The sequence below is a fragment of the Phaseolus vulgaris genome, chromosome 3 (genome assembly GCF_000499845.2).
Source record: "Phaseolus vulgaris cultivar G19833 chromosome 3, P. vulgaris v2.0, whole genome shotgun sequence".
NCBI lineage: Eukaryota > Viridiplantae > Streptophyta > Magnoliopsida > Fabales > Fabaceae > Phaseolus > Phaseolus vulgaris.
The window spans coordinates 2,025,125-2,044,821 of NC_023757.2; the positions used below are offsets into that span (position 1 = coordinate 2,025,125).

General features: G+C 31.1%; 3 protein-coding genes across 7 annotated transcripts in view; 1 reads left to right on the forward strand and 2 right to left on the reverse strand.

Annotated features, from left to right (window-relative positions):
* Positions 1-5,157, reverse strand: part of LOC137806185 (mediator of RNA polymerase II transcription subunit 23) — a 32,022-nt gene extending 26,865 nt beyond the window's left edge. Inside the window, exons 1-5 of the mRNA XM_068606167.1 lie at positions 4,885-5,157; positions 4,752-4,795; positions 3,959-4,058; positions 2,744-3,724; positions 672-906 (exon numbers count right to left, since the gene is read on the reverse strand). Of these exons, the coding sequence (XP_068462268.1) occupies positions 672-906; positions 2,744-3,724; positions 3,959-4,058; positions 4,752-4,795; positions 4,885-5,001 (1,477 nt within the window). The 5' untranslated portion in view covers positions 5,002-5,157. The remainder of the gene's footprint in view (positions 1-671; positions 907-2,743; positions 3,725-3,958; positions 4,059-4,751; positions 4,796-4,884) is intronic.
* A 1,492-nt stretch (positions 5,158-6,649) lies between these two features.
* LOC137806186 (uncharacterized) lies at positions 6,650-10,125 on the forward strand. 5 transcript variants are annotated; one of them, XM_068606171.1, is made up of 6 exons: positions 6,650-6,807; positions 7,454-8,789; positions 9,193-9,371; positions 9,445-9,504; positions 9,606-9,702; positions 9,841-10,125. In XM_068606171.1, the coding sequence occupies exons 2-3, from the start codon at positions 7,573-7,575 to the stop codon at positions 9,260-9,262; spliced, it is 1,287 nt and encodes a 428-aa protein (XP_068462272.1). In that variant the 5' UTR covers positions 6,650-6,807; positions 7,454-7,572; the 3' UTR covers positions 9,263-9,371; positions 9,445-9,504; positions 9,606-9,702; positions 9,841-10,125. The 5 variants fall into 5 exon arrangements, with proteins under 5 accessions (XP_068462272.1, XP_068462273.1, XP_068462274.1 ...); XM_068606172.1 differs by having other exon boundaries at positions 9,846-10,040; XM_068606173.1 differs by having other exon boundaries at positions 9,189-9,371; positions 9,606-10,125.
* Positions 10,126-11,107: 982 nt separating this feature from the next.
* Positions 11,108-13,948, reverse strand: LOC137806187 (metal tolerance protein 10-like). Its single transcript, XM_068606174.1, has 6 exons — positions 13,706-13,948; positions 13,483-13,595; positions 12,918-13,163; positions 12,592-12,672; positions 12,219-12,449; positions 11,108-11,697 (listed from the first exon to the last, which is right to left on the reverse strand). Exons 1-6 carry the CDS (start codon positions 13,887-13,889, stop codon positions 11,350-11,352), a joined length of 1,203 nt encoding a protein of 400 aa, XP_068462275.1. The 5' UTR covers positions 13,890-13,948; the 3' UTR covers positions 11,108-11,349.
* Positions 13,949-19,697: the final 5,749 nt, after the last annotated feature.

Genomic DNA, 19,697 nt, shown 5'->3' on the forward strand with positions numbered 1-19,697 from the left:
CAACTAATCTGTACACCCATTTCCATGTAATCATTTTTTTTATGGAAGAACATATTTCATTAAAGGGAAAGGGGGGGGAAATGATGGGACAGGAAATCCTTCAAAAACTCCCGAAAAAATAAATCAAATAGGGGTCAAGGGGAAACCTAAGGGGATGCAGTGGATCAATATTTCAAAGCATTTTAAAAGAGACTCTCCCTTTTATAACGAAGGTTCTATGAGCTAATCAATACTTTCAAGTGATATGAATAAGTCTAATAGTATTCAATTAAGATAATTAGGATTTTTTAAGGATGGCACCGCAATTCAGTGGTATTGAATTTTAAGATTTTTTACAACTAATAAAAGTTTGTTGGTATTCATTTACCAACTTGATGGAGAATGTTGCAAGTATCATAGATATTTAGGAGGTCAAAAATATGTTGTTTCCTTATTCCCTATTATTTTTATTGCCCGTTTTAAGCATAGTCATAGTCATTTACCCATAAAATGATTAGTGAATGTACAAAATACAATTATTAATGTACAGACCTTTTCTAAACTTGTTTTAAGGCTAACTCATAACAAAGTGCAATTTAAATCTACTTATCTATCCACCAATACCTAATAAGCACTCTATGATACAACACAGCTAATACACACGTATAAAGAGCAAGATAAAAGATTATTGCCTGAATTTGTCATTTTCAATAGTTCAACAATTCTATTAATAGTTGCTTCACAGATCATCTCCGAAGAAAATACAGCACCAGCAGTAGGCATTTGAGATGAAGGCCTATAGCAAGGCGCCAGCACCAGCACACGTCTCCACCAATCAGGTGATGGTGTAGTACGAAGAGCATGCCTTATACAGCGTACAGCTCTTTCCCAGTCCAAACTTCCCTTCTGAATAGAGGATGCAATATCCTATAGACAGAATTAAGTGACAAAATTACCAATCCAGGACAACTTCTCGTCAAGTGTAAAATAGCTTAGATAGATGTTAGTATGTTACAGACAATATTTGCATACCTGTCAACTACATTCAAGTAATTAAAAGAAATAAATGTAAAATATGAAAATACATTCCAATAAAACATAGTATATGACAGGAAACAAGAAGAATTAAATATGAGAAATGTCATTGGACTTTCCGTGAGAATTAATCATATAGACAAGAATAATGAAATAGTGAAGAGAAGGCAGGTAAACAAGTGCCATCAATCACAAATACAAAATGGATTGTAGAAATAAATTATTAGCATATGTCTATACACAATAGATGAATCAAACCCAATATAGCCATTCCATATTAAGGAGGTGAAGTCATGCATAAAAATAAAAATATAAGCATTTACATATTTAATGAAAGTGTGATTGCCAGAGGAGGATAGATCTCACAATAGATGAAGCCATATAGCAAAGCATCACTATTACACATCAATTAAGTCTACACCTCCAATTGATATTTCATAATGTAAGAACTTGTGTGAAACCATCTAACTCTTTCATGAACGAGGATGTTCAGCACACAATAGCCATCAAATTATCAGTTTTGAGATTCACAGCTCTGTACATCTTCTAAAAAACTAAAATACAGAACCATACTTCATACTGAAGTTATCAACAATGCTACACTTTATGCTAGTTGATGGATGTCACAATCAGCCTGTTAGGTTCCCAAAAGAAAAACTAACACTCCCTCACGAACACAGCAAAAAGAAAGAAAACTCTGTTTTATTCCAGTACTGTTTAGAATTCACAAAAGAATTACAAAGGAGTATAGCTCCTTTCACACAGGCTTGATCCTGTCAACTTTACACAACAAATCCGCTACCCCTCCTCACAGCAGGTTGGTCTTTATTTATAGATCCCCTGTAACAACTAACTAACCCCCTTATCCCTTATTTTTAAATTTCCTTCTATGATACACCCTCCAAGTACTGTCCTTATTTTCCTGCCTAACACAGCCACATATCAAAAGCATTTTCAAATAAAATATATGATCTCAATGAATAAATCGAGCTTAAGAATAGACAATTCTCATAATTTTTTACTTAAATCTGCTAGCACTAATCAAATAGTAGTCACAATATCGGTAAGAAAAATCCAAAAGTAGATTTAAACTGGGGGATATCCTAAATCAACAACTTCACTTTAAATGGGAATTGTTAAAATAAAGGAAAGAGAGAGACATTGAGCTGAAACAGAGTATTTCTGAGACAGCACGGATACTTTATTATATTGAGAAAATGGAATCAATGCAATAAATAGAGGAAATTTGATATACTTAATAAAGATATGATACAAGAATAAATAAAAACATTACTAATAATACATATATAATTTAGATATTCTTTAATCAATGCAAGTTCCTTGGCCCTTATTTGAAACAGTTTTTCGCTAAATTTTTTTTGGTATGTAAGTCTTGGTCGACTAAGTGGTTACTTCCTAAATACCGATGCCTCAAAATATTATAGTTCAAATTTCAGTACAAGTAATAGAGCAGAAAACAATCATTATATTTATCTTTTCAACTAGAGATAGAAAGTGTTGTTATAAGTATCTATATTGTCCAAATTACAAGATATCATGAGTAAAGCAAGTTATCAAAGACATCTGTCACGTACTTAATAGCATACACTTCTATGCTTAACTAGTTCTCTGATAATTTTCCCGATGATGATTATAATAGTACTTAGTATTTAAAAACATGTTTATACATCACTAATGAACATCTTGAAATGGAAATTAGATTCATCACCTCTCCATGCAATGGTTCTCCAAGTACACTTGAATATGTAATTGGTGATAGTCGCATGTGGGTTTCACCTGAAACATGTGTCGTTTGACTCAGGATCCGATGAGTCCCAAATGTAGGGCAATGTAGATGTTGATCTAACATTTGCATGTGCATAGCCATCATATCTCGTCTCCTATGGATCTCCAAGATAAGAGTGAACAGTGCTTCATCGTCAGGAATATTCTCTATGAATTGCAAATCACTACGTAACAATTCATAGAAGGGTACCCGACATTTTCCCTCATCAACTAAAAGCCAAATCACATCCAAACAACTGTGTAGCCATGCAATTACGGCTTTGTCAGGTCTCCAAGATTTTATTACATCAGATTCATCCATTCCCTGTTGCCTCTGGTCCCAATTCACCAACCAATTCAGCATATGGTTGAAGATTTCCGCATATGTCACTGGTTTTAAACTGAACTCGAGACCAATTAAAATAATCTTGCAACATAGCTGACGAAGGCTACTATTACTGATATCATTATTTCTAATGGCTGAACTACCTCTCAGTTTAGATTGTTGTCCAGCAGAGGAAATATCAGATGATTTGACAGGAGACATAGCTGCACATGATAATGATTCAATTGTTGACTGTGCAGGGGAGCCAATAGTATGAACAGCTGTCAAAGGAGATGCAGGATTCGAAGACTGAAAATTAGAAGAATTAGCAATCGTGCTTGGAGGTGGCAGCATTCCTGTCTGTGATAAGCTCGATGAGGAAACAGTTGGCACTGCTTGATTTAGTTGACCAACAGGCAATTCTGCAGAAGAAACCGAAGAAAGAAGGGACTGCAGAAGGGAGTCCCAATTAATGCATCCAATACCACATAAACTCCGTAAAACAAAAAGAAGAAAGTCTGCCCTTGGTCCATGGCCACTGCACTGCACTACTAGGGATATAAGAATTGCTTCTGTAACAGAACGTAATTGATCTTGGTCCTGAAAGGAAAACACATAATCAACAAATAAACAACATCAACCAAGTTTTTACCACATGGCGAAGTCCACTGCACAAATCAATCAATACCACAAATTTTGTAGTAAATCACGCTTATGGACAAACTATTAGTGACTCAATCCTTCTGAAATAAAATAAAATGTCATGTTCCCCATTAAATTAAGACAAATCAAAGTCAACACAACAAAAATTGCACCGTATAATTTCAAACTCACAGGAAACTGGCTCTGGAGTTGCTCAAAATCTAGAATGAATTGCTCATTTGGTGGAGGAAGCTCCCGATTAAGTGCATGTACACGTTTTTGAGTCTTGTTCCTGAAATTAATCATTCCAACTCTGAAAATGTAAGAAGCTGAAAAAACACAAAACCAAAACATATCACGCAACCCTACACATCATTATGCATATTCTTGAAGGACAAAATAAGAAGAAAAAAAACGATTAAATAAGTTTCTTACACAAGAAAATTGAAGTTAAAAATCACCTTCTAAAAAAAGTTGATGTGATAAAATTTCTATAAATTAGCTTGTTAATAAGTTAACTTCAACTCATGGACAAGTTTAATTCAACTTCTCTTCTTTGAAGAAGTTCATCTACTCATACCCTAAATATTGCAAAATATATGTGTTTTTAAACAGGTTTATCTAATCGACCCTAAATATTGTAAAAATCACGCGAAAATTTTCACACAATTCTTATTCGCCGACCTTGGAAAATTTTTTTTAAAAAAAAAGAGCTGAATTGGAAAATAATCATTCCGAACTAAGCACAATAAGTAATTCAGAAAACAAAGCGCTGTAAAAACCATAATAATTATGACAACTATTATTGTGCAGATGTAGAATTAAAAAGCATTCGAACATTGCAATATCGAAAAACCTATAACAACATAAAGCATTAAGTGAAAACAGTTCTTCACGTCAGAAATCACACGCGCAAATACAAACACTAAAAGTTCCAGCAGCAAATTTTAAAAAAAACCGTGAAAATTGCAGTGAGAGAACTTACGGCGGGTCGCGCAGTGAGTCTTCGGGTTTGTTGCGGCTATTTCGCTGTGAGAATGAAAAGAAGTGAGAGTGAAAAAGAAAAACAAGGAGAAAGAGAAGAAGAAGAAGAAGAAGAAGAGAGGAAGAGAAAATACGCCGAGTCCTAAGTAGAGGTTGAAGAGATCGAGAATGGGGCCACGAGCAGGGTGGAACTGGAAAGAGCGCGACGGTGTTGTCGATGTGGCTGCACGCGGATTCTGTGATTGATCCATTCTTCGCCTTTCATTCAATTGCAGTGTGCAATCGAGAGATTCTTCTTATATTTGTCTGGTTGAATACGTTGTTCGAACGCTGAACTTCTGCTCAGAATTGCGCCACTGAGAAAAGCTATTTGGGTTATTCAACGTGATTGCGATGGATCCTCACACGGGTCGGGTCGAGTCGGGTCTTTTCATTTCTTTCTATGTCTTTGTCTTTCGAGAGGAGTAGGAAAATTTCTAAAATTTCAGTTATTTTGTGAGAAAAAATATTTTTATTTATGTATTTTTGGGATGATGATTGAAATTTGTAAAAAAAAATTACTGATGTTATTAATTTAAAAATTTGAAGCATTATTTATAATTTTTTCTTTTAACTTTATATTTATATATATGTGTATAATTTTTTTTAATTTGCATCAAATGAGAGAGTTTTGATTTTGGATTCAAGTTGTTTATCTGCTTTTTATTTTATAAAATGTAAAATATTTGTTTGAGTCCATATATAATTTATGAATTTTGGTTTTAATTTCAGTAAATATTTTTCTTTGTTTTTTATCATTTTAAATTTAAAAAATACTCATTTGATTTTAATATTTATAATATCTTCATTTATCTTATTTAATAATTATATGTACAATTTAATATATAGCTATACATACGTATAATTTATATACTTTTAATATTATATTATAAAATATTATTTCTTTCTATATGAATTTTTAATAAATACATCAAAGGATAAAAGATTTCTCCACTTTTTTATGTTAACACCTTAGTTCCTTGCTACTGAGGTACATAACATGTAGGACTATTTCTTCCTACACATCTACACATGTTCTTCTGTCATTCCATACGTAACGTAAAAATATCTTTTTAACCTTATTGTGTCATCTTCATAGAATGGTTTTTGGATTATGTAATTTAGACACTCATTTGAAAAAAAAAAACTTTCGGATTATGTAATTCGGAAGCTAAAAGAGACTTCCGGATTACATAATCCAAAAAACTAATCATGCATCTGAAGAAAGGCTTTTGGATTATGTAATCCGGAAGATAATTACAAATTTGAAAAAAAACTTTCAAATTACATAATCTGAAATATTACAGAGAGATATTTTTCGAAATATGAAAAATGTATGGAGGTGAAAAATAATATATGGAGGTGCATGAAGAAACAACCCACATGTAATCTATATTACATAATCTATATTCCCATGTAAAATACAATCAACACAAAATAAGAAGGCAAGGTAAAGCTAGAATTTTGAAGACTTTTAATATAATTTTAGATTTCAATAAATGCAATCACAAATCTATGATTTGACATATTTCATCTAATTCAATTAACATATAATCACATTTCATCATTTTGTTTAGTATCTACAAATATTTCATGTTGAACATCATTCATGTTAAAAATTTATTGACATCCACACATAGACATTATTTGACTCTATTTTTAAAATTAATATATATTTTTATTTATAAAATTACATTAGAATCATACTAGAATTATCATAAATTTAACAAATAATTTTTTGAATTCACACTTATGGATACTTGTTATACGAGTGTCAACACAAAATTTAGAAGGAGTGTTTGGTGTACAAAGGTTGTATCAGTATTATTTAATTAAATAAAAATTATAGGTGTTTTTTTTCGTACTTATAAGATTGCAATCCTCTTGAATTGAAGAGAGGAAACAGTGCTGCTATTTTCCCTCCACTGTGGTTCTTCGCTTCTTCCTCCTCATGAACCCCAAGCAGTGGGTTTCTTCACTCTGTCACCGCCGAAGCTGAATTGCGTGTGGTTTGCTTGGTACCATTCATCTCTTCCCTTTCTCATTTATTTTGCTTAGGGTTTTATCCAATTCTCAATTTCTGCTTTCAGTATTGAAATTTAAAATAGGACTGATTCAATTTCAATTTAACAATAAAAAAACTTGCAATTTCATAAACCCCACACACACTCTCTTCCTTCTCTCATTTTGCATTTTCATTGGGTGCTTTATTGCTGCATTTTCTTTACCTTTTTCTCTCCATTCCACATTTATCATGTATCGCAGCCTTGCCTCCAAAGCAAGGTCACCCTCCTAACAACTCTTGCTTTGTTTTATTCCTGTGTTGTGTGGAAGTCAAATCGTTCATCTGGGTCACAGAGAAGAACTTGCAAAATGGATCAAGCTTTTTTTTTTTAAGCATTACCTCGTTGGGTATTGTTTGTTTGATTCTTACATATACTTCCGTCTATCTCAATTTTTCACATATACTTCCCCGTAGAATGATTCTTCCCCATTCACCAGCCCTAGTTTATTTCTTCCAAAGATGAAAGTGTTTGATATGGCCGATTGCTAATAATCACGCCTCTGTCACTCTCTATCACACTGCTCTCTTTTACTATATTATGGTTACAACGTGTATGGGGCATACTCATGGAAGTGTTCCCTGTTCGTTTTACTTTTCAGGGCCACTGCAATATGTTTGGCAGAATGCCTGAAAGAAAACACTTACATATGCTTACACAGTCATTTGACTCTTGTTTTACTTGCTTGGAAATTCGAAGGTGACTCTTAGTTTCGGCACAATGGGTTGTAGATTTTTGGAGCTACTTTACTGTGGAAACCATTTTATTAGAACCAACAAGTTTGCAGCCTCCTACCTGAACTCGATTTTTTATCACACTTCAAAGGACGCTGCCAGCTTGCAATGGTATCAGAATGAGTTTCCCAAGGTGAAAGAATTGACCCATTTACTTGCAAATGTGGATGCGGTTAATGGTAGACTTATTGATGTAAGGAGCAATTCAGTACTTTTTGATGATGACATTGAGCGTGAAATGTGTACCTTCAAGACCCTTGTACGCGGGTATGTTGGGTCGTCATATGTTCAGCACAAAATGAAACGTGTTGTGGCCTCTTTTGTTTCAAATGCAAAACATGGATCCTTTACCCCTTTTGGTAAAGCGACTGAAAGAGAGCCTATGGTGGTTGATTCACTATCCAAAGTGAGCAACTTTCTTAGTGTTTCTGCTCAACAAAGGAAGTTGGTTCGTCTAAAAGTGTGCTCCCAGGTTACTCAGCATCGCATATGGACTGGTGCACTTAAAGAAGTTCTGAATGGTTTTGCAGTTGATTTGGATTGTTTGTCTTCTCGGGGCTTAAACAATGATGCTTTGTTGGGTGGCCAAATTGTTCATAGCTGTTTGAACTTTCTGACTGAAATTGGTGTGGTTTCGGATCCAGGGTCTTCTTCATGGATGAAGCTTTCATCTTCTAAAATGGTTGATTCCTTTGACTCACGGAGGTGGGAAGATGTTCTTGTGATGTTCACTGATCTGATTGAATGCTGTAAAAAGGAAACGAGGTTGAAGTTGCATGTAGCTAAGGCTGAGATCATGAAGGAGGGGCTTTTGCACATAAGGGATGTTTCAGTTGACAACACTGTCGGATATAAGGACGCTCAGCATCAAGAAAGCCTGGTGAGGAAGAAGCTTTCCAAAATGTTGGGTCACTCCTCTCGTTGCGTATTCACTCTATTACTGTATTACCTCTATGGAAGGGTAGTAGATATTGAAGTAGACATGTGTGGTGGGGTCAATGCAAATGGAAAGGATGGCAAGTTTTGCTTGTTTATGGGAAGAATCTTGACTTCAGATAGTGAGAAGATGGTTGGGCGTGGTGTGAAGCAGTTGGACCGGGCACTTGGGATTTTCAAGTTTGTGTGGGAAATGGCTGAAATGAAAGGGCATTTGGACTTGCAGGGCCATATGTGGTGTGTTGGAGCAGACAGTAGAATTCTTAGGTATAGAGGTAACACGTACTTTGTGCATGGAATTTGCCTCTGAATAGAGATTATTATACACTACATTATTTGATCGAACTTCACTGCGCTAATTTGTCCCCCACTTAGCAGTTGCCAATGGCAACCCAAATTTGCAAAGTGTTTAGGTAATTCAATCAAAGTCAAAGAAGTTTTCTTAAGCAACCATCTCCCTTTAAAATGAACTCTATAGAGCAAAATAATTAGTTTAATTTTTTTATACTAGTAACTATTGGATAAATTATTGTTATTGATTACGTAGCATACTAGCAAATAGATTATACGGTTATGTTTTTCTTTTTGCTTTTCAATGGTGTACAAGGATTAATCCTTCCTTTGCTTTAAAAATGTTGTGTGATGCCTTGTGGTATATTTGGAAAGCTAGACAAGAACTTATTTTCCAAGGTGCGAATTGTAATACCTGGGTCAAATTGAACTCACAATGGAGGCGTTAGCCCTATATGCAAATGAAAGATGGACTCTTTGGTTTCTCTCTGGGCTCCTCAACTTTTGGATTAAAGGTTGTCACAAAAGATAAAGTGATTACGTATGTTTCATTGCAAGGTAATAATTGTATTTTCTTACCTCAGATTTTTGGATATTAAACTATTCTAACCTGAGGCAAAACTTTGGTCAGAGTTGATGACCCTATTTGGTCCATGATGCTAAGCCAAGAGTGAACTCCAATGGGCAAACAGTAAGTCCTAACTGTAAAATTTCTTACCCACTTCTCATTTTTAGAAGAAAAGCTCACCAAATTGAAATCATATATTCTTCATTTTATTTATGTACTCCCAGATTACTAGTATACTCAAAATGGGCAACACTCATTCATTCACCTACGAGTCTAGATCAATTTGAGATAAATCAACTCAGTGGCACTATTGGTTTACCTGTAAGTAACAAGCACACATCTCATAAAGGCATTAATTATGTCAGCATTGGTGTTCTTTTTGGTAACTATTAGTGATCTCATTCAAGCGTAACTATGGTGCCTACTTTGACAATGTCCCTGTCGGTGTTTGTGGTCCAGTTCAGTTGGTATCACCAAAGAATAACACTGAGGTAGTCAAAGGTACCACCAATAATGTATGGAATTATAAGGTGGGATTATATGGTTAAACTGTGAAGCAATCCAGATAACAATCGAGGATGTTATACAAATGCTCTTCCAACTGATATAGTATTTGTTTGGTACAAGTCGTAAGTATTGTCTCTTTTCAGCTGTTTAAATCCATTTAATGCAGTATTACACCTTCAAGTTGAGTAGTGCATACACTTTTTATGAAAAATTCTCTTTCAATGTTTCCATTGGCAACTGCTTAGTGGGGGGCACATTAGCGCCATGTGGGTATTCTTCTTCTAACATAGTTCATACTATATTTAAGTTACATTATCCAGATTCGAAACTTGCATCACTTGGTTAAATGACATAAGTTGTTACTACTTGTATCAAATGCACGTAAAGAGAAGATAGTTGGTTTATCTCAGGCATTTTATCAAACATATTGCAGTGGCCCTGGAAAGTAATAGGAACGATTCTGTTGCTTATGGACTCGGTTACGTTGTTGTAATTATAAAATAATTAGGGAAGTACCATTATACAGATTGAATGAATAGGGGAGAATCATTCTACTATGAAGCATGTAAATGAGAAACAGAACGAAGTTCAATTATTGAGAAGGGATAAACTCTAGAAAAATATTTAAAACAAAGGGTTTAAATATGTTTTATGTTCTTAGAAACATTGTCATAATTTTGTTTTTTTTTCCTACATTTTGTTAGTTTCACATTCTTGACATTTCTTTAGTGTTTTTTTTTTTTTAATTTCATTAGTAACTATGGTTAATTTAGTGTTGAAACGAAACAAATGAAGATAACTAATGTAATAATGGTTTTTGAAGTTAAGATAGTCAAGATTATTTTTAAGTGCATAATTAAATTAGTAATTTTTTTTGTTAAATTTTATGAATAAGATAATCACATAATTTATTTTTAATAGACTGTGAACAATAATTTAGATATTATTTCTTAAATATTTATTTTTATCAGAATGCTATTTACAGGAAATAATTACACACAACTTGTATTTTACAATTATGTATATTTATTATTTTACATGTAAATAATTACTAGCAAAATATTTCACCTATTATGAAATAAATATTTTATATTAGTTTTGAATTGCATAATAGTAGAAAAAGAAAAAAGTAAAGATTATTATTTTTATTTTACACATATAGATAAAGAAACCTGTTAAAGGATCAGAGCAGATAAACTACTGAACTTTAGTCACTAAAATGAAAGAGAAAAATCATTACATATTATTTTTTATTTCAATGATAATGAATATAATGTGAGTAAAACAAATGTACATTAAAATTCCACTTGTTTACCCCTCATAATATTTTTGCAACAAAATTTTCACAAAATACATGTTTCACAAGGAAAATGATAATCCACAATTACTAAACAATATAAAACCTAGATTCTAACCAAATCCATAGTACTAAATCTTAAAACATTAAGTTTTCTTGGTTTTCTACACCACCTTGGGCTTGTGCTCCAGTTTATGAGTTCTGTTGAAGTCAATGTGGACAAAGGCTCTCTCAACTTCTGGGAGTTTTTCAAGCTTATCTTGAAGTGTCTCTCCAATGTCATGTGCTTGAACAAGTGACATTTCTTCTGACACCACAATGTCTACCTCCACAAAGTAATTGGACCCAAATGTGTAGGCTCTCACAGTTTCTATGAAGGTGATGTCCTTGTTATGGTTCCAACACAGATATGTTAGCTTTGCAAGGTATTCTGCTGGGGCTGTTTTACCAATCAATGACCACACATTCTCCATCACTGTTTTTGCCCAGTTACTGATTGTATATAAAGCTATCTGCATACATGTGCAATAAGTTGAAAACTATATAATAGTAAATATACTAATTAATTGAAAAGAGAAGGAAACATGATAAGTGACTATATATAATATCTATAATATATAATTATATTTTATTCTAATATTCTCTGAAGTTGAAGAATAAATGTTGATGATTCTTATTGCTAATGAAATGTTGAAGGCACTGAGTAATGGTTGTGGTCAAACTACTTCATTGACCACCAAAGATGAAACACTATATTTTGATTCTACTGAAGACTTGAACATGGTACTTTGATAGACTTCTAGAGAATCACTTAGGAAAACACAAAAGCCAATAGTTAATGTTTTGGTATCTAAACAATTACCCAGTCTGCATCAGCTTAAAGATGAGATTTGTTGTTGGAAAAAAGAGACTTGACCTATAGAGTTTATTCTAATACATGTTATTACTTTTCATCATACCCCTAAATATATGTAACATTTGCATTTAAGCCTTGCTTGTGTGATTAAATGTTTAAAAAGTTAAGAACATATACCAGGATGGCTCCAAGAGGGTCAATCCACCAGTAGAATTTGATGGCTAGAACTGCAGTGGCTAGACCAATGGAGTTTGTAATGACATCAAAGAAATGGTCCTGAGCATAGGCCCTCACTATTTCATTCTTGAACCTGCGACAGTAAGTCATGAGTGCAACTTTTACCACAGTGGCTGTCACCATAATCCCTATCATCCACTTTTCTTTCACTGGATCCCTCTCAGGTTGAGCCTGTTATAAATGAAGCATACATTGTGTTAATACACAGAATCTATCAAGCAATGCTAGTTAGTTACATATGCTAATCTTCTTTTATCATTTCATAAAACATAAATTTTCAATCTCCATCATGATTTTTTGCATCACTTTATACCTTTGTGATGATTTCTCTTCCTGATTCAAACAATATTTGCAATCCCAGAGTTGCCATAACTGATGCGAACACAACTATACCCTGTCCAAATATATTAAAACAAGAATTGAGAAACACAAAAACAAGTTTATCAGATAATCAAAAGGTGTCATCATAATAAGGAACTAGTCTTTGTTCTAAGTTCATTTTTTGTGCATGTTTGGTACTGCATATATATGAAGCAATAATGCTAAAAAAATGAGCTTAAATGAAGTGCTATAGATATATATGAAGAAATGAATCTAATGTCAAAATGTCAATGTTCTAAATGAAAAAAAAACAGTTACCACAGGTTGCATTCTGTTCTTGCCAATGGGGTATTGATGATGATTTGGTTTTTTCATAGCATAAGCAGTGAACCAAAGTATAAATCCTGACAAGAGATCCAACAGTGAGTCCAGAGTTGATGCAATAACAGCCAGGGATCTACTCTCAATGGAAGCATACACTTTTGCTACAAACAGCACCATGTTCCCTATGTTAGATGCATAGATTGCCACCCTCTCATTCCTTTCAAGTTCCTTCATATCATCCTGATAAATCAAAATTTTCCAATCACATATGCATCATCAAACACACCCTTTTAAGGAAAATGTTCTTGGCCATTTACTTTTTACTAAATTTGTTTTTTTTTTCACTTTCGTGACGAAAAAACCAGTCACTAACTATTAAGTTGAAAGACAGAAAACAGTCAAAAAATTGCACATTTTCAAAACTTGAAGAACCCATTCCCCAATTTGAAAATATTAGAAACAAAACCAAATTCATCAAAATTAAGTGAATAAAAAGCACTTTTCCCCCCAAAAAAAAGTAGTCAATAAACAAGCAAAAGTTCATCTTTTTTTCAAAAACCTCTGTCATAGTTCCTGGTAACATGCCCAAATCAGTGTATGAGTCCACTTCTTGATACCCTTTAAGAAGCCTCTCCTGCCTCTTGTAATACTCAGCAAGTTTCCTTTGCCTCTCTGAGATCATAAACATGCAAATTTCATCTCAGAAAGTGCAATTTTCCCAAAGAGAATATTAAAAAAAAAATAGTCAACTGATGCATATATATGAGTTCATGTATGTATACTTAGTGTTCTTATGAAGAGTCCAAAGCCAAAATGAGACTCCATTTGCCTTTCTGGTAAGCGATGTTCATCCATGCTGATCCTCCATGAAGGTTGCCTAGCCATGGACACATTCTCTGCAGCTATGTTTGGGGAAAGAAGCTCAGTTCTGTAGTCAGTGGAATCTGTTCGAAGTTCAGTTCCCATCTCTGCTATGCTTCAATCCTAAGCACTTGTGTTTGCTATATATATTAACTAAAGCAAGTGGAGTGGTTACTATAGTAGGTAATATGGAATATTTAAACTTGGTGATTGCAAATGAATAATAATAATGAAATTAAACAAGGCATGAACATTGCTTCATTGTTGTTCTGGCATGAACCATATCTTTGTCTGTTTCAATACTATGCTTATGAAAAAATTGACTTTCAGTTGATGTAATCAATGTTAATATGAACGGAATCCAATCCAACTTAGAGGAATATGCGTGGTGTTCAATGTTCACATTTTAAGATTCAATTTTATTTCTTTTAAGAAGATTCAACTTCTGATTATTAATTAAAAAAGAAGAAAACTATCAATTTTGTCCTCTGTTTGCAGTGCAATTAATTCTTCTTCCTAGATACGAGGAAGCACCCTAAACTTAATTTATTAGATTGAAATGGACTTATTGGAATTAATTTATTGCGTTTAATCTATGAAGCTCGGATACGGCTAAAAAGACGCAGTTGGTGTTTCCGATACATCGCGGACATGGACACGCAGCGAAAGTGTGTCCGACACGGTGTCAGACGCTTTTTATTGGATCGGAAACGGTCCTCTTTCTGGATATGTCGGAGGAGACATGTTTCTCTCCTTGAACATGTCAGAAAAGCTAGAAAAAAAACATTGTTTAGTGTTTTAAAGACCTCTTCCCTTACACATTAAATCTCAGATAAAATATGATAAAATCTCAAACAAAATATTAAAATCTCAAAAAAGTAAAAGTTAAACATTATGTTTTTCTTGATATTTTTTCATATAACAAAATATATTACTACATTTTAATTTATATATAGTTGTTGTGTCCCGTGTCCTATAATCTTCAGTTTAACCGTATCTCCGTGTCCGTGTCTGTGTCGTATTCGTGTCTGTATCCGTGTTTGGACTTCTTAGCTTTTAATAAGCTTCTCTGTTACTTTTTTTAATTTGCTAAAATGAAATAATATATATTTAGATTATGATTATTATTATAATGAGCAAAATGAGTTTATTCATCTATGGTTACACTTTAAAAAATAAAATGCAGAGTTGCAGCTGTTCATTTTTCTTTTTTTTTAAAAAAAGTATTGTGCATGTGTCATGTATGTAATTTTTTTTCTTCTGACATGACACTTCTGAGTTAAAAACAGATACCCAGATTTGCGTTTTGCATAAGTAAGATGTTTCTTTTGCACCCCTACCATTTTTCTTCCTGCACCCCTACCATTTTTTTAAATACCCAAATTACCCTTAACAATTTTGGGTGATTTTGGATAGAGATTGTTCGTAAGAAAAAAAGTTTCCGAAATAGAAGACTTGGAAGAAAAAAAAACCTTAAACCCTAAATCTTAAACCCTAACCTTAAATCAAATTAAACAATACAAAAATCCACATTCCACAATTACACTGCAAGAAAATCATTAAATAAAAACAAATTTTAAAGATAAAAAATAATTAGTTGCTATATTGACAAAATTATATACTATTTTAAATTAAAAAAAAATTATTGAAATCTAAATTAGTTTCTATTATTGATAAATAATTTCTAAATTGTTATATAATTATATATCAACTTTAAAATCTAAATAATTAGTAGCTAATGGGTAGTTAATTAATTAGATACCAATTTAGAAACTATTTATGAATAATAAAAATAAATTTAGATATTAAAAAAGAATTTAGTCTCTAATATAGTATCTAATCTTGTCAATATAACAACTAATTGTTTTTTATCTCTAAAATTGATTTGTATTTAATTATGTTTTTAAGTGTTATAACTCATTCCTCATATATAACACATTCAATAAGTATCTTTTAGAGTACATAATTCTTGCATAAAAAAGCCTTATGAATTGAGCAATCAGTGAAATAAAATTTTGAACGCTCGCTATACATTCTTATTTATAAAACTTATATAGAAATCCCTTCCTCCTTTATAAATGTGATACACTTAAACCCAAAACTTCTATTTTTAAAAGAAAAAGAGTAATTACACAAAAATTCTCATATTTTTTGAAAAATTATACGAATTATCTTCTATTCAATGTACATTACAATTAAATATCTCTATAACAGTAAAAAAATATAAAATATTAAAATTTAAATGATAAACTGTGAAAATAAAATAAAATTTTATAACAAATAGATAATAAAAATATAATTAACAACACAATTCAAAATGAAAAAATATATTTCAAAATTATTGAAACGAAAAATTCAATAAAAAATTAATAATACGAAGTACTAATAACGAAATTAATAAAATATGCATTATTCTATTCTGAATACTGATTTTTAAAAACAGTTTTGTTCCATTTTACTGATAGTTCATATCTTAATTAATTTTTATCACTGAATTTTGAAAGCAATTTGTTTTGAATGTGAGTGTAACATGTTTCATTATTATAAAATAACAGGAGTGTTGATTTTGTCCAAGTTTTAGAAATGAAGGGAACTTTTTTTTAAATGAAAAACTAAAGTTGGATTGAAGTAATGGATTATTTTTTAAAAAAGGTTTCATTATTTTTTAATTCTTACTCTCAAGATTTTTAAAAAGTTTAATATATATAATTATAAATTATTTCAAAACGATTTAATGATGGTTTCTTCTGTTAAATTCTATCATTAAAATATATTCATCTCAGTAATTTTGTTAGTGCACATAAAATTATATGTGATCGTTTTGGAAAAGTTTGGACCATCACGTTGAATTATTTTAAAGAGCAAAATCTCCCTCCACTTTGTAACTTTATCTTGCACTTATGAAAAGTCAGTTTTAAATTTTTTAAATAACCTTAAAGGAAGCGTAATTGCACCTTCTAGTAACGTACATTTCTTCTAGCCACAACATTTGAAAGAACAATTTCATTAATTGAGCGTGTGTGAGAGGTTAGTACGAAGATTCATTGAATTTGATGTTCCTCGGTACCAAGATAATTTTTTTTGAGTTTTCCATTTTTGCACCTTGTTTTTTTTCTGGATTTTGTGGCTTCCAAAAAAATGAAAAAAAATAAGCGAACAAAAACACAATCACCACTAATAAAAGCACTACAAAATTTACCTCAACCAACCACCAACGTTCACTACAAGTCACCACAAACAACTACTATAAGCAACCACTACCAGTTGAAATGAAAAATACAGTACTACCATCTCCACCATACTCAAAATGGTATTATTAGAATTAAAAAAACGTATGAAGATGTAGAGAGAATTTGCCTTTTATAAAAGTTGAGATTACGTTTAACTTTTAAAAATTTGGAACTAAATTGATTTTATTTTTTTAAAGTTAGAGGAAGTTTAAGCTTTTTTAAATCTAGATTTTTCACCCTTAGTATATAAACTAAAAGGATTGTTAATTTATTTTTAAAATATCAAACTTAATATATTTAAAAATTTTGCTTTTAAATTATCCTTTTAAGGGTATTCCTTCGTTATTTTCTTAGTTGTACATAGAGGTAATTGCGCCATGATTCCATGATGAACTAAAAAATATTTTGTTGACAAATGGATTCATCTACAGCTGTTTGCCTTCAAACACCTCAAAAGTCAAGACTCAACTTCAACCCCATTCTCTATTTTCATGTTGTTCAAGGGTTCACAGATATGCATTCTTCTACCATTTTTGCTTTTACACATTGGACATAAAAAAAAATAAGGGTATTCTTTCGATCTCAAATTTGAGATATAGTATTGTTAGAGTCAATCATTAGATTTGATGTATTGTCAGTTTTGAAAATCGGTATTTCATCACAGTTTTATTCTAAAAAAAGACACATTAACAAGTTGGAGGAAGAAGATATAAAATGTCTTTAACCTCAACTTTTAAATGATGTGCAACTATATTAATAATAAAAAAAAGACAGAAATTCAAACTAATAAAAATTCTCTCCACCATGGTTATGAAGTTTTTTTCATAGTGATGGTAATTTTTTTATATGTAACATTTTAAGACTTGCAAGTAAAGTTGAATATGCACACAAATCTGCATGTTTAAGTTCACAGAGCAAAAATTCGCACTATAAAAAATCTGTATGTATGTATAACCTGCATTTTAAAGAGTTTTTAATTTGCAAACTGCACAAAACTTTGTAAGTAAAATGGATCAGCCTGTGCCCAACAAAATACATTGAGATTCTTTATTATTTATTCGCATAACAACAATTTATTAAATAATGTATAACTTCAAAACAAAAAGATTAAATTTTGAATTGAATAATTTTAAATTGAATTGAACTCACTACAAGCCAACAAGATTAAATTAAATTGAATGTGGGTAGGAGAAGAGAATCGTTTAACATACACTAAAGGAAGATTATCTAACATGTATTTAGGATTTATTAATAAAAAATTATTTTATTGGAATAATAGATTTTAAAATTCTTTATGAATAGGGCATAGTTTATTTATGTATCGTTTTTGTTAGCATATTTGTTTTAGTCTAATCTCCCATATTTTGTATTTTTTTTAATAATATTTTTTTTATGTAATGATAGATGATTGTTATTACTTGAGGTGTCAGCCTAACTGAGATGTCAAGTTGTATAAGGATGTCTAACAAAAAAAGTTTTTATATATAAAAAAAAAATAAACTATAAAAAATCGTTAATATATATTAAACAAAAATTGTAAATAAATGATTAAACATATATTAGACAAGGATTGTCCAATGTGAATTAGAATCACCTAATATATAATAAGCAAAATTGAATGACTTTTTAATACTACCTAGACGAAAATATTTGAACTTTCACATAATTATTTGAATTTTCACATTAAAGAAGTTTCATAAGTTACCCTTTTAATAATTTTATGTTAATGATTAAAACACTAAATAATATTTGGTTAAAAAAATGTGGATAAAAATATGACCATGCGGAATTAATAAATTTAATTGAATTGAAGTGACTACTTGTGTGAATATAAAGACAAGTACTAACATTTTTAAACTTTCATGATGGACACTTTTGACTTTTACAATTAATTTTGCTTATCTTTTCAAAAAAAAATAAAAAATCCTTGTATTTAATTTAGATATTTTTTTAAAATATTTATAAAAAAAGAGTGAGAAATGAATTGAATTGTTTTTTTTCTGGTCAAAATTAACTTATTTTATAATAAAAATTCTCACATAAAAATTCCAAACCCAGTTGAATAAATTGATTTTAAATTATAAAACCAGTTTCATTTATTTATTTTTTCTTTTATAATTTTATTATATTGCCTTTAAGTTTTATTCTTTTAAAAAATATTTTGTATACACATTAGGTTGAAACTTATCGATGCAATGATTCAACTTAAATTTATTTTATATTTTCAACATGTACATGAAGAGAACAAAAAAAAATGAAGTTTGTATAATACACATTTTTTTTTACAATAATTCGACTACTAGTGATAAAAGTTTGCAATCAGAATCAGTTCTTTAATAAGTTCACCTTTTAAAATAAATAAATTTACAATTTCAAAATTCTTTATTTTTTTTTGTTATGTACATTAATTCCTATGCTTTACTTTTCAATATTTGATTTTAAGTTGCATTTTTCTTCTTCACCTTCTTTCTCTTTATTTTTGTTTAAAATCTTCCAAATGTAATTTTTCAAGAGAAACACCAACATTTGACGTTTTCTTGAATTACATTACAATTATATTTTTATAAATTTTTTACATAAATTTTCTCTTTATTTGTAAAAACATCACACTGTCATCCTTATTATACATTCACTAACTAAAGTTTTAAAAACATTATACATTTGTTTAAAGGAAAGTAATTGT

Coding starts and splice junctions, on each gene's coding strand:
- LOC137806186 (XM_068606168.1), top strand. CDS start 7,573: ATGGGTTGTAGATTTTTGGAGCTACTTTACTGTGGAAACCATTTTATT. Junction 8,790..9,192: donor GCAGACAGTAGAATTCTTAG/GTATAGAGGTAA, acceptor TTGGAAAGCTAG/ACAAGAACTTATTTTCCAAG.
- LOC137806187 (XM_068606174.1), bottom strand. CDS start 13,889: ATGGGAACTGAACTTCGAACAGATTCCACTGACTACAGAACTGAGCTT. Junction 12,450..12,591: donor GAAGAGAAATCATCACAAAG/GTATAAAGTGAT, acceptor CATTTATAACAG/GCTCAACCTGAGAGGGATCC. Junction 11,698..12,218: donor ACCCTCTTGGAGCCATCCTG/GTATATGTTCTT, acceptor ACATGTATGCAG/ATAGCTTTATATACAATCAG.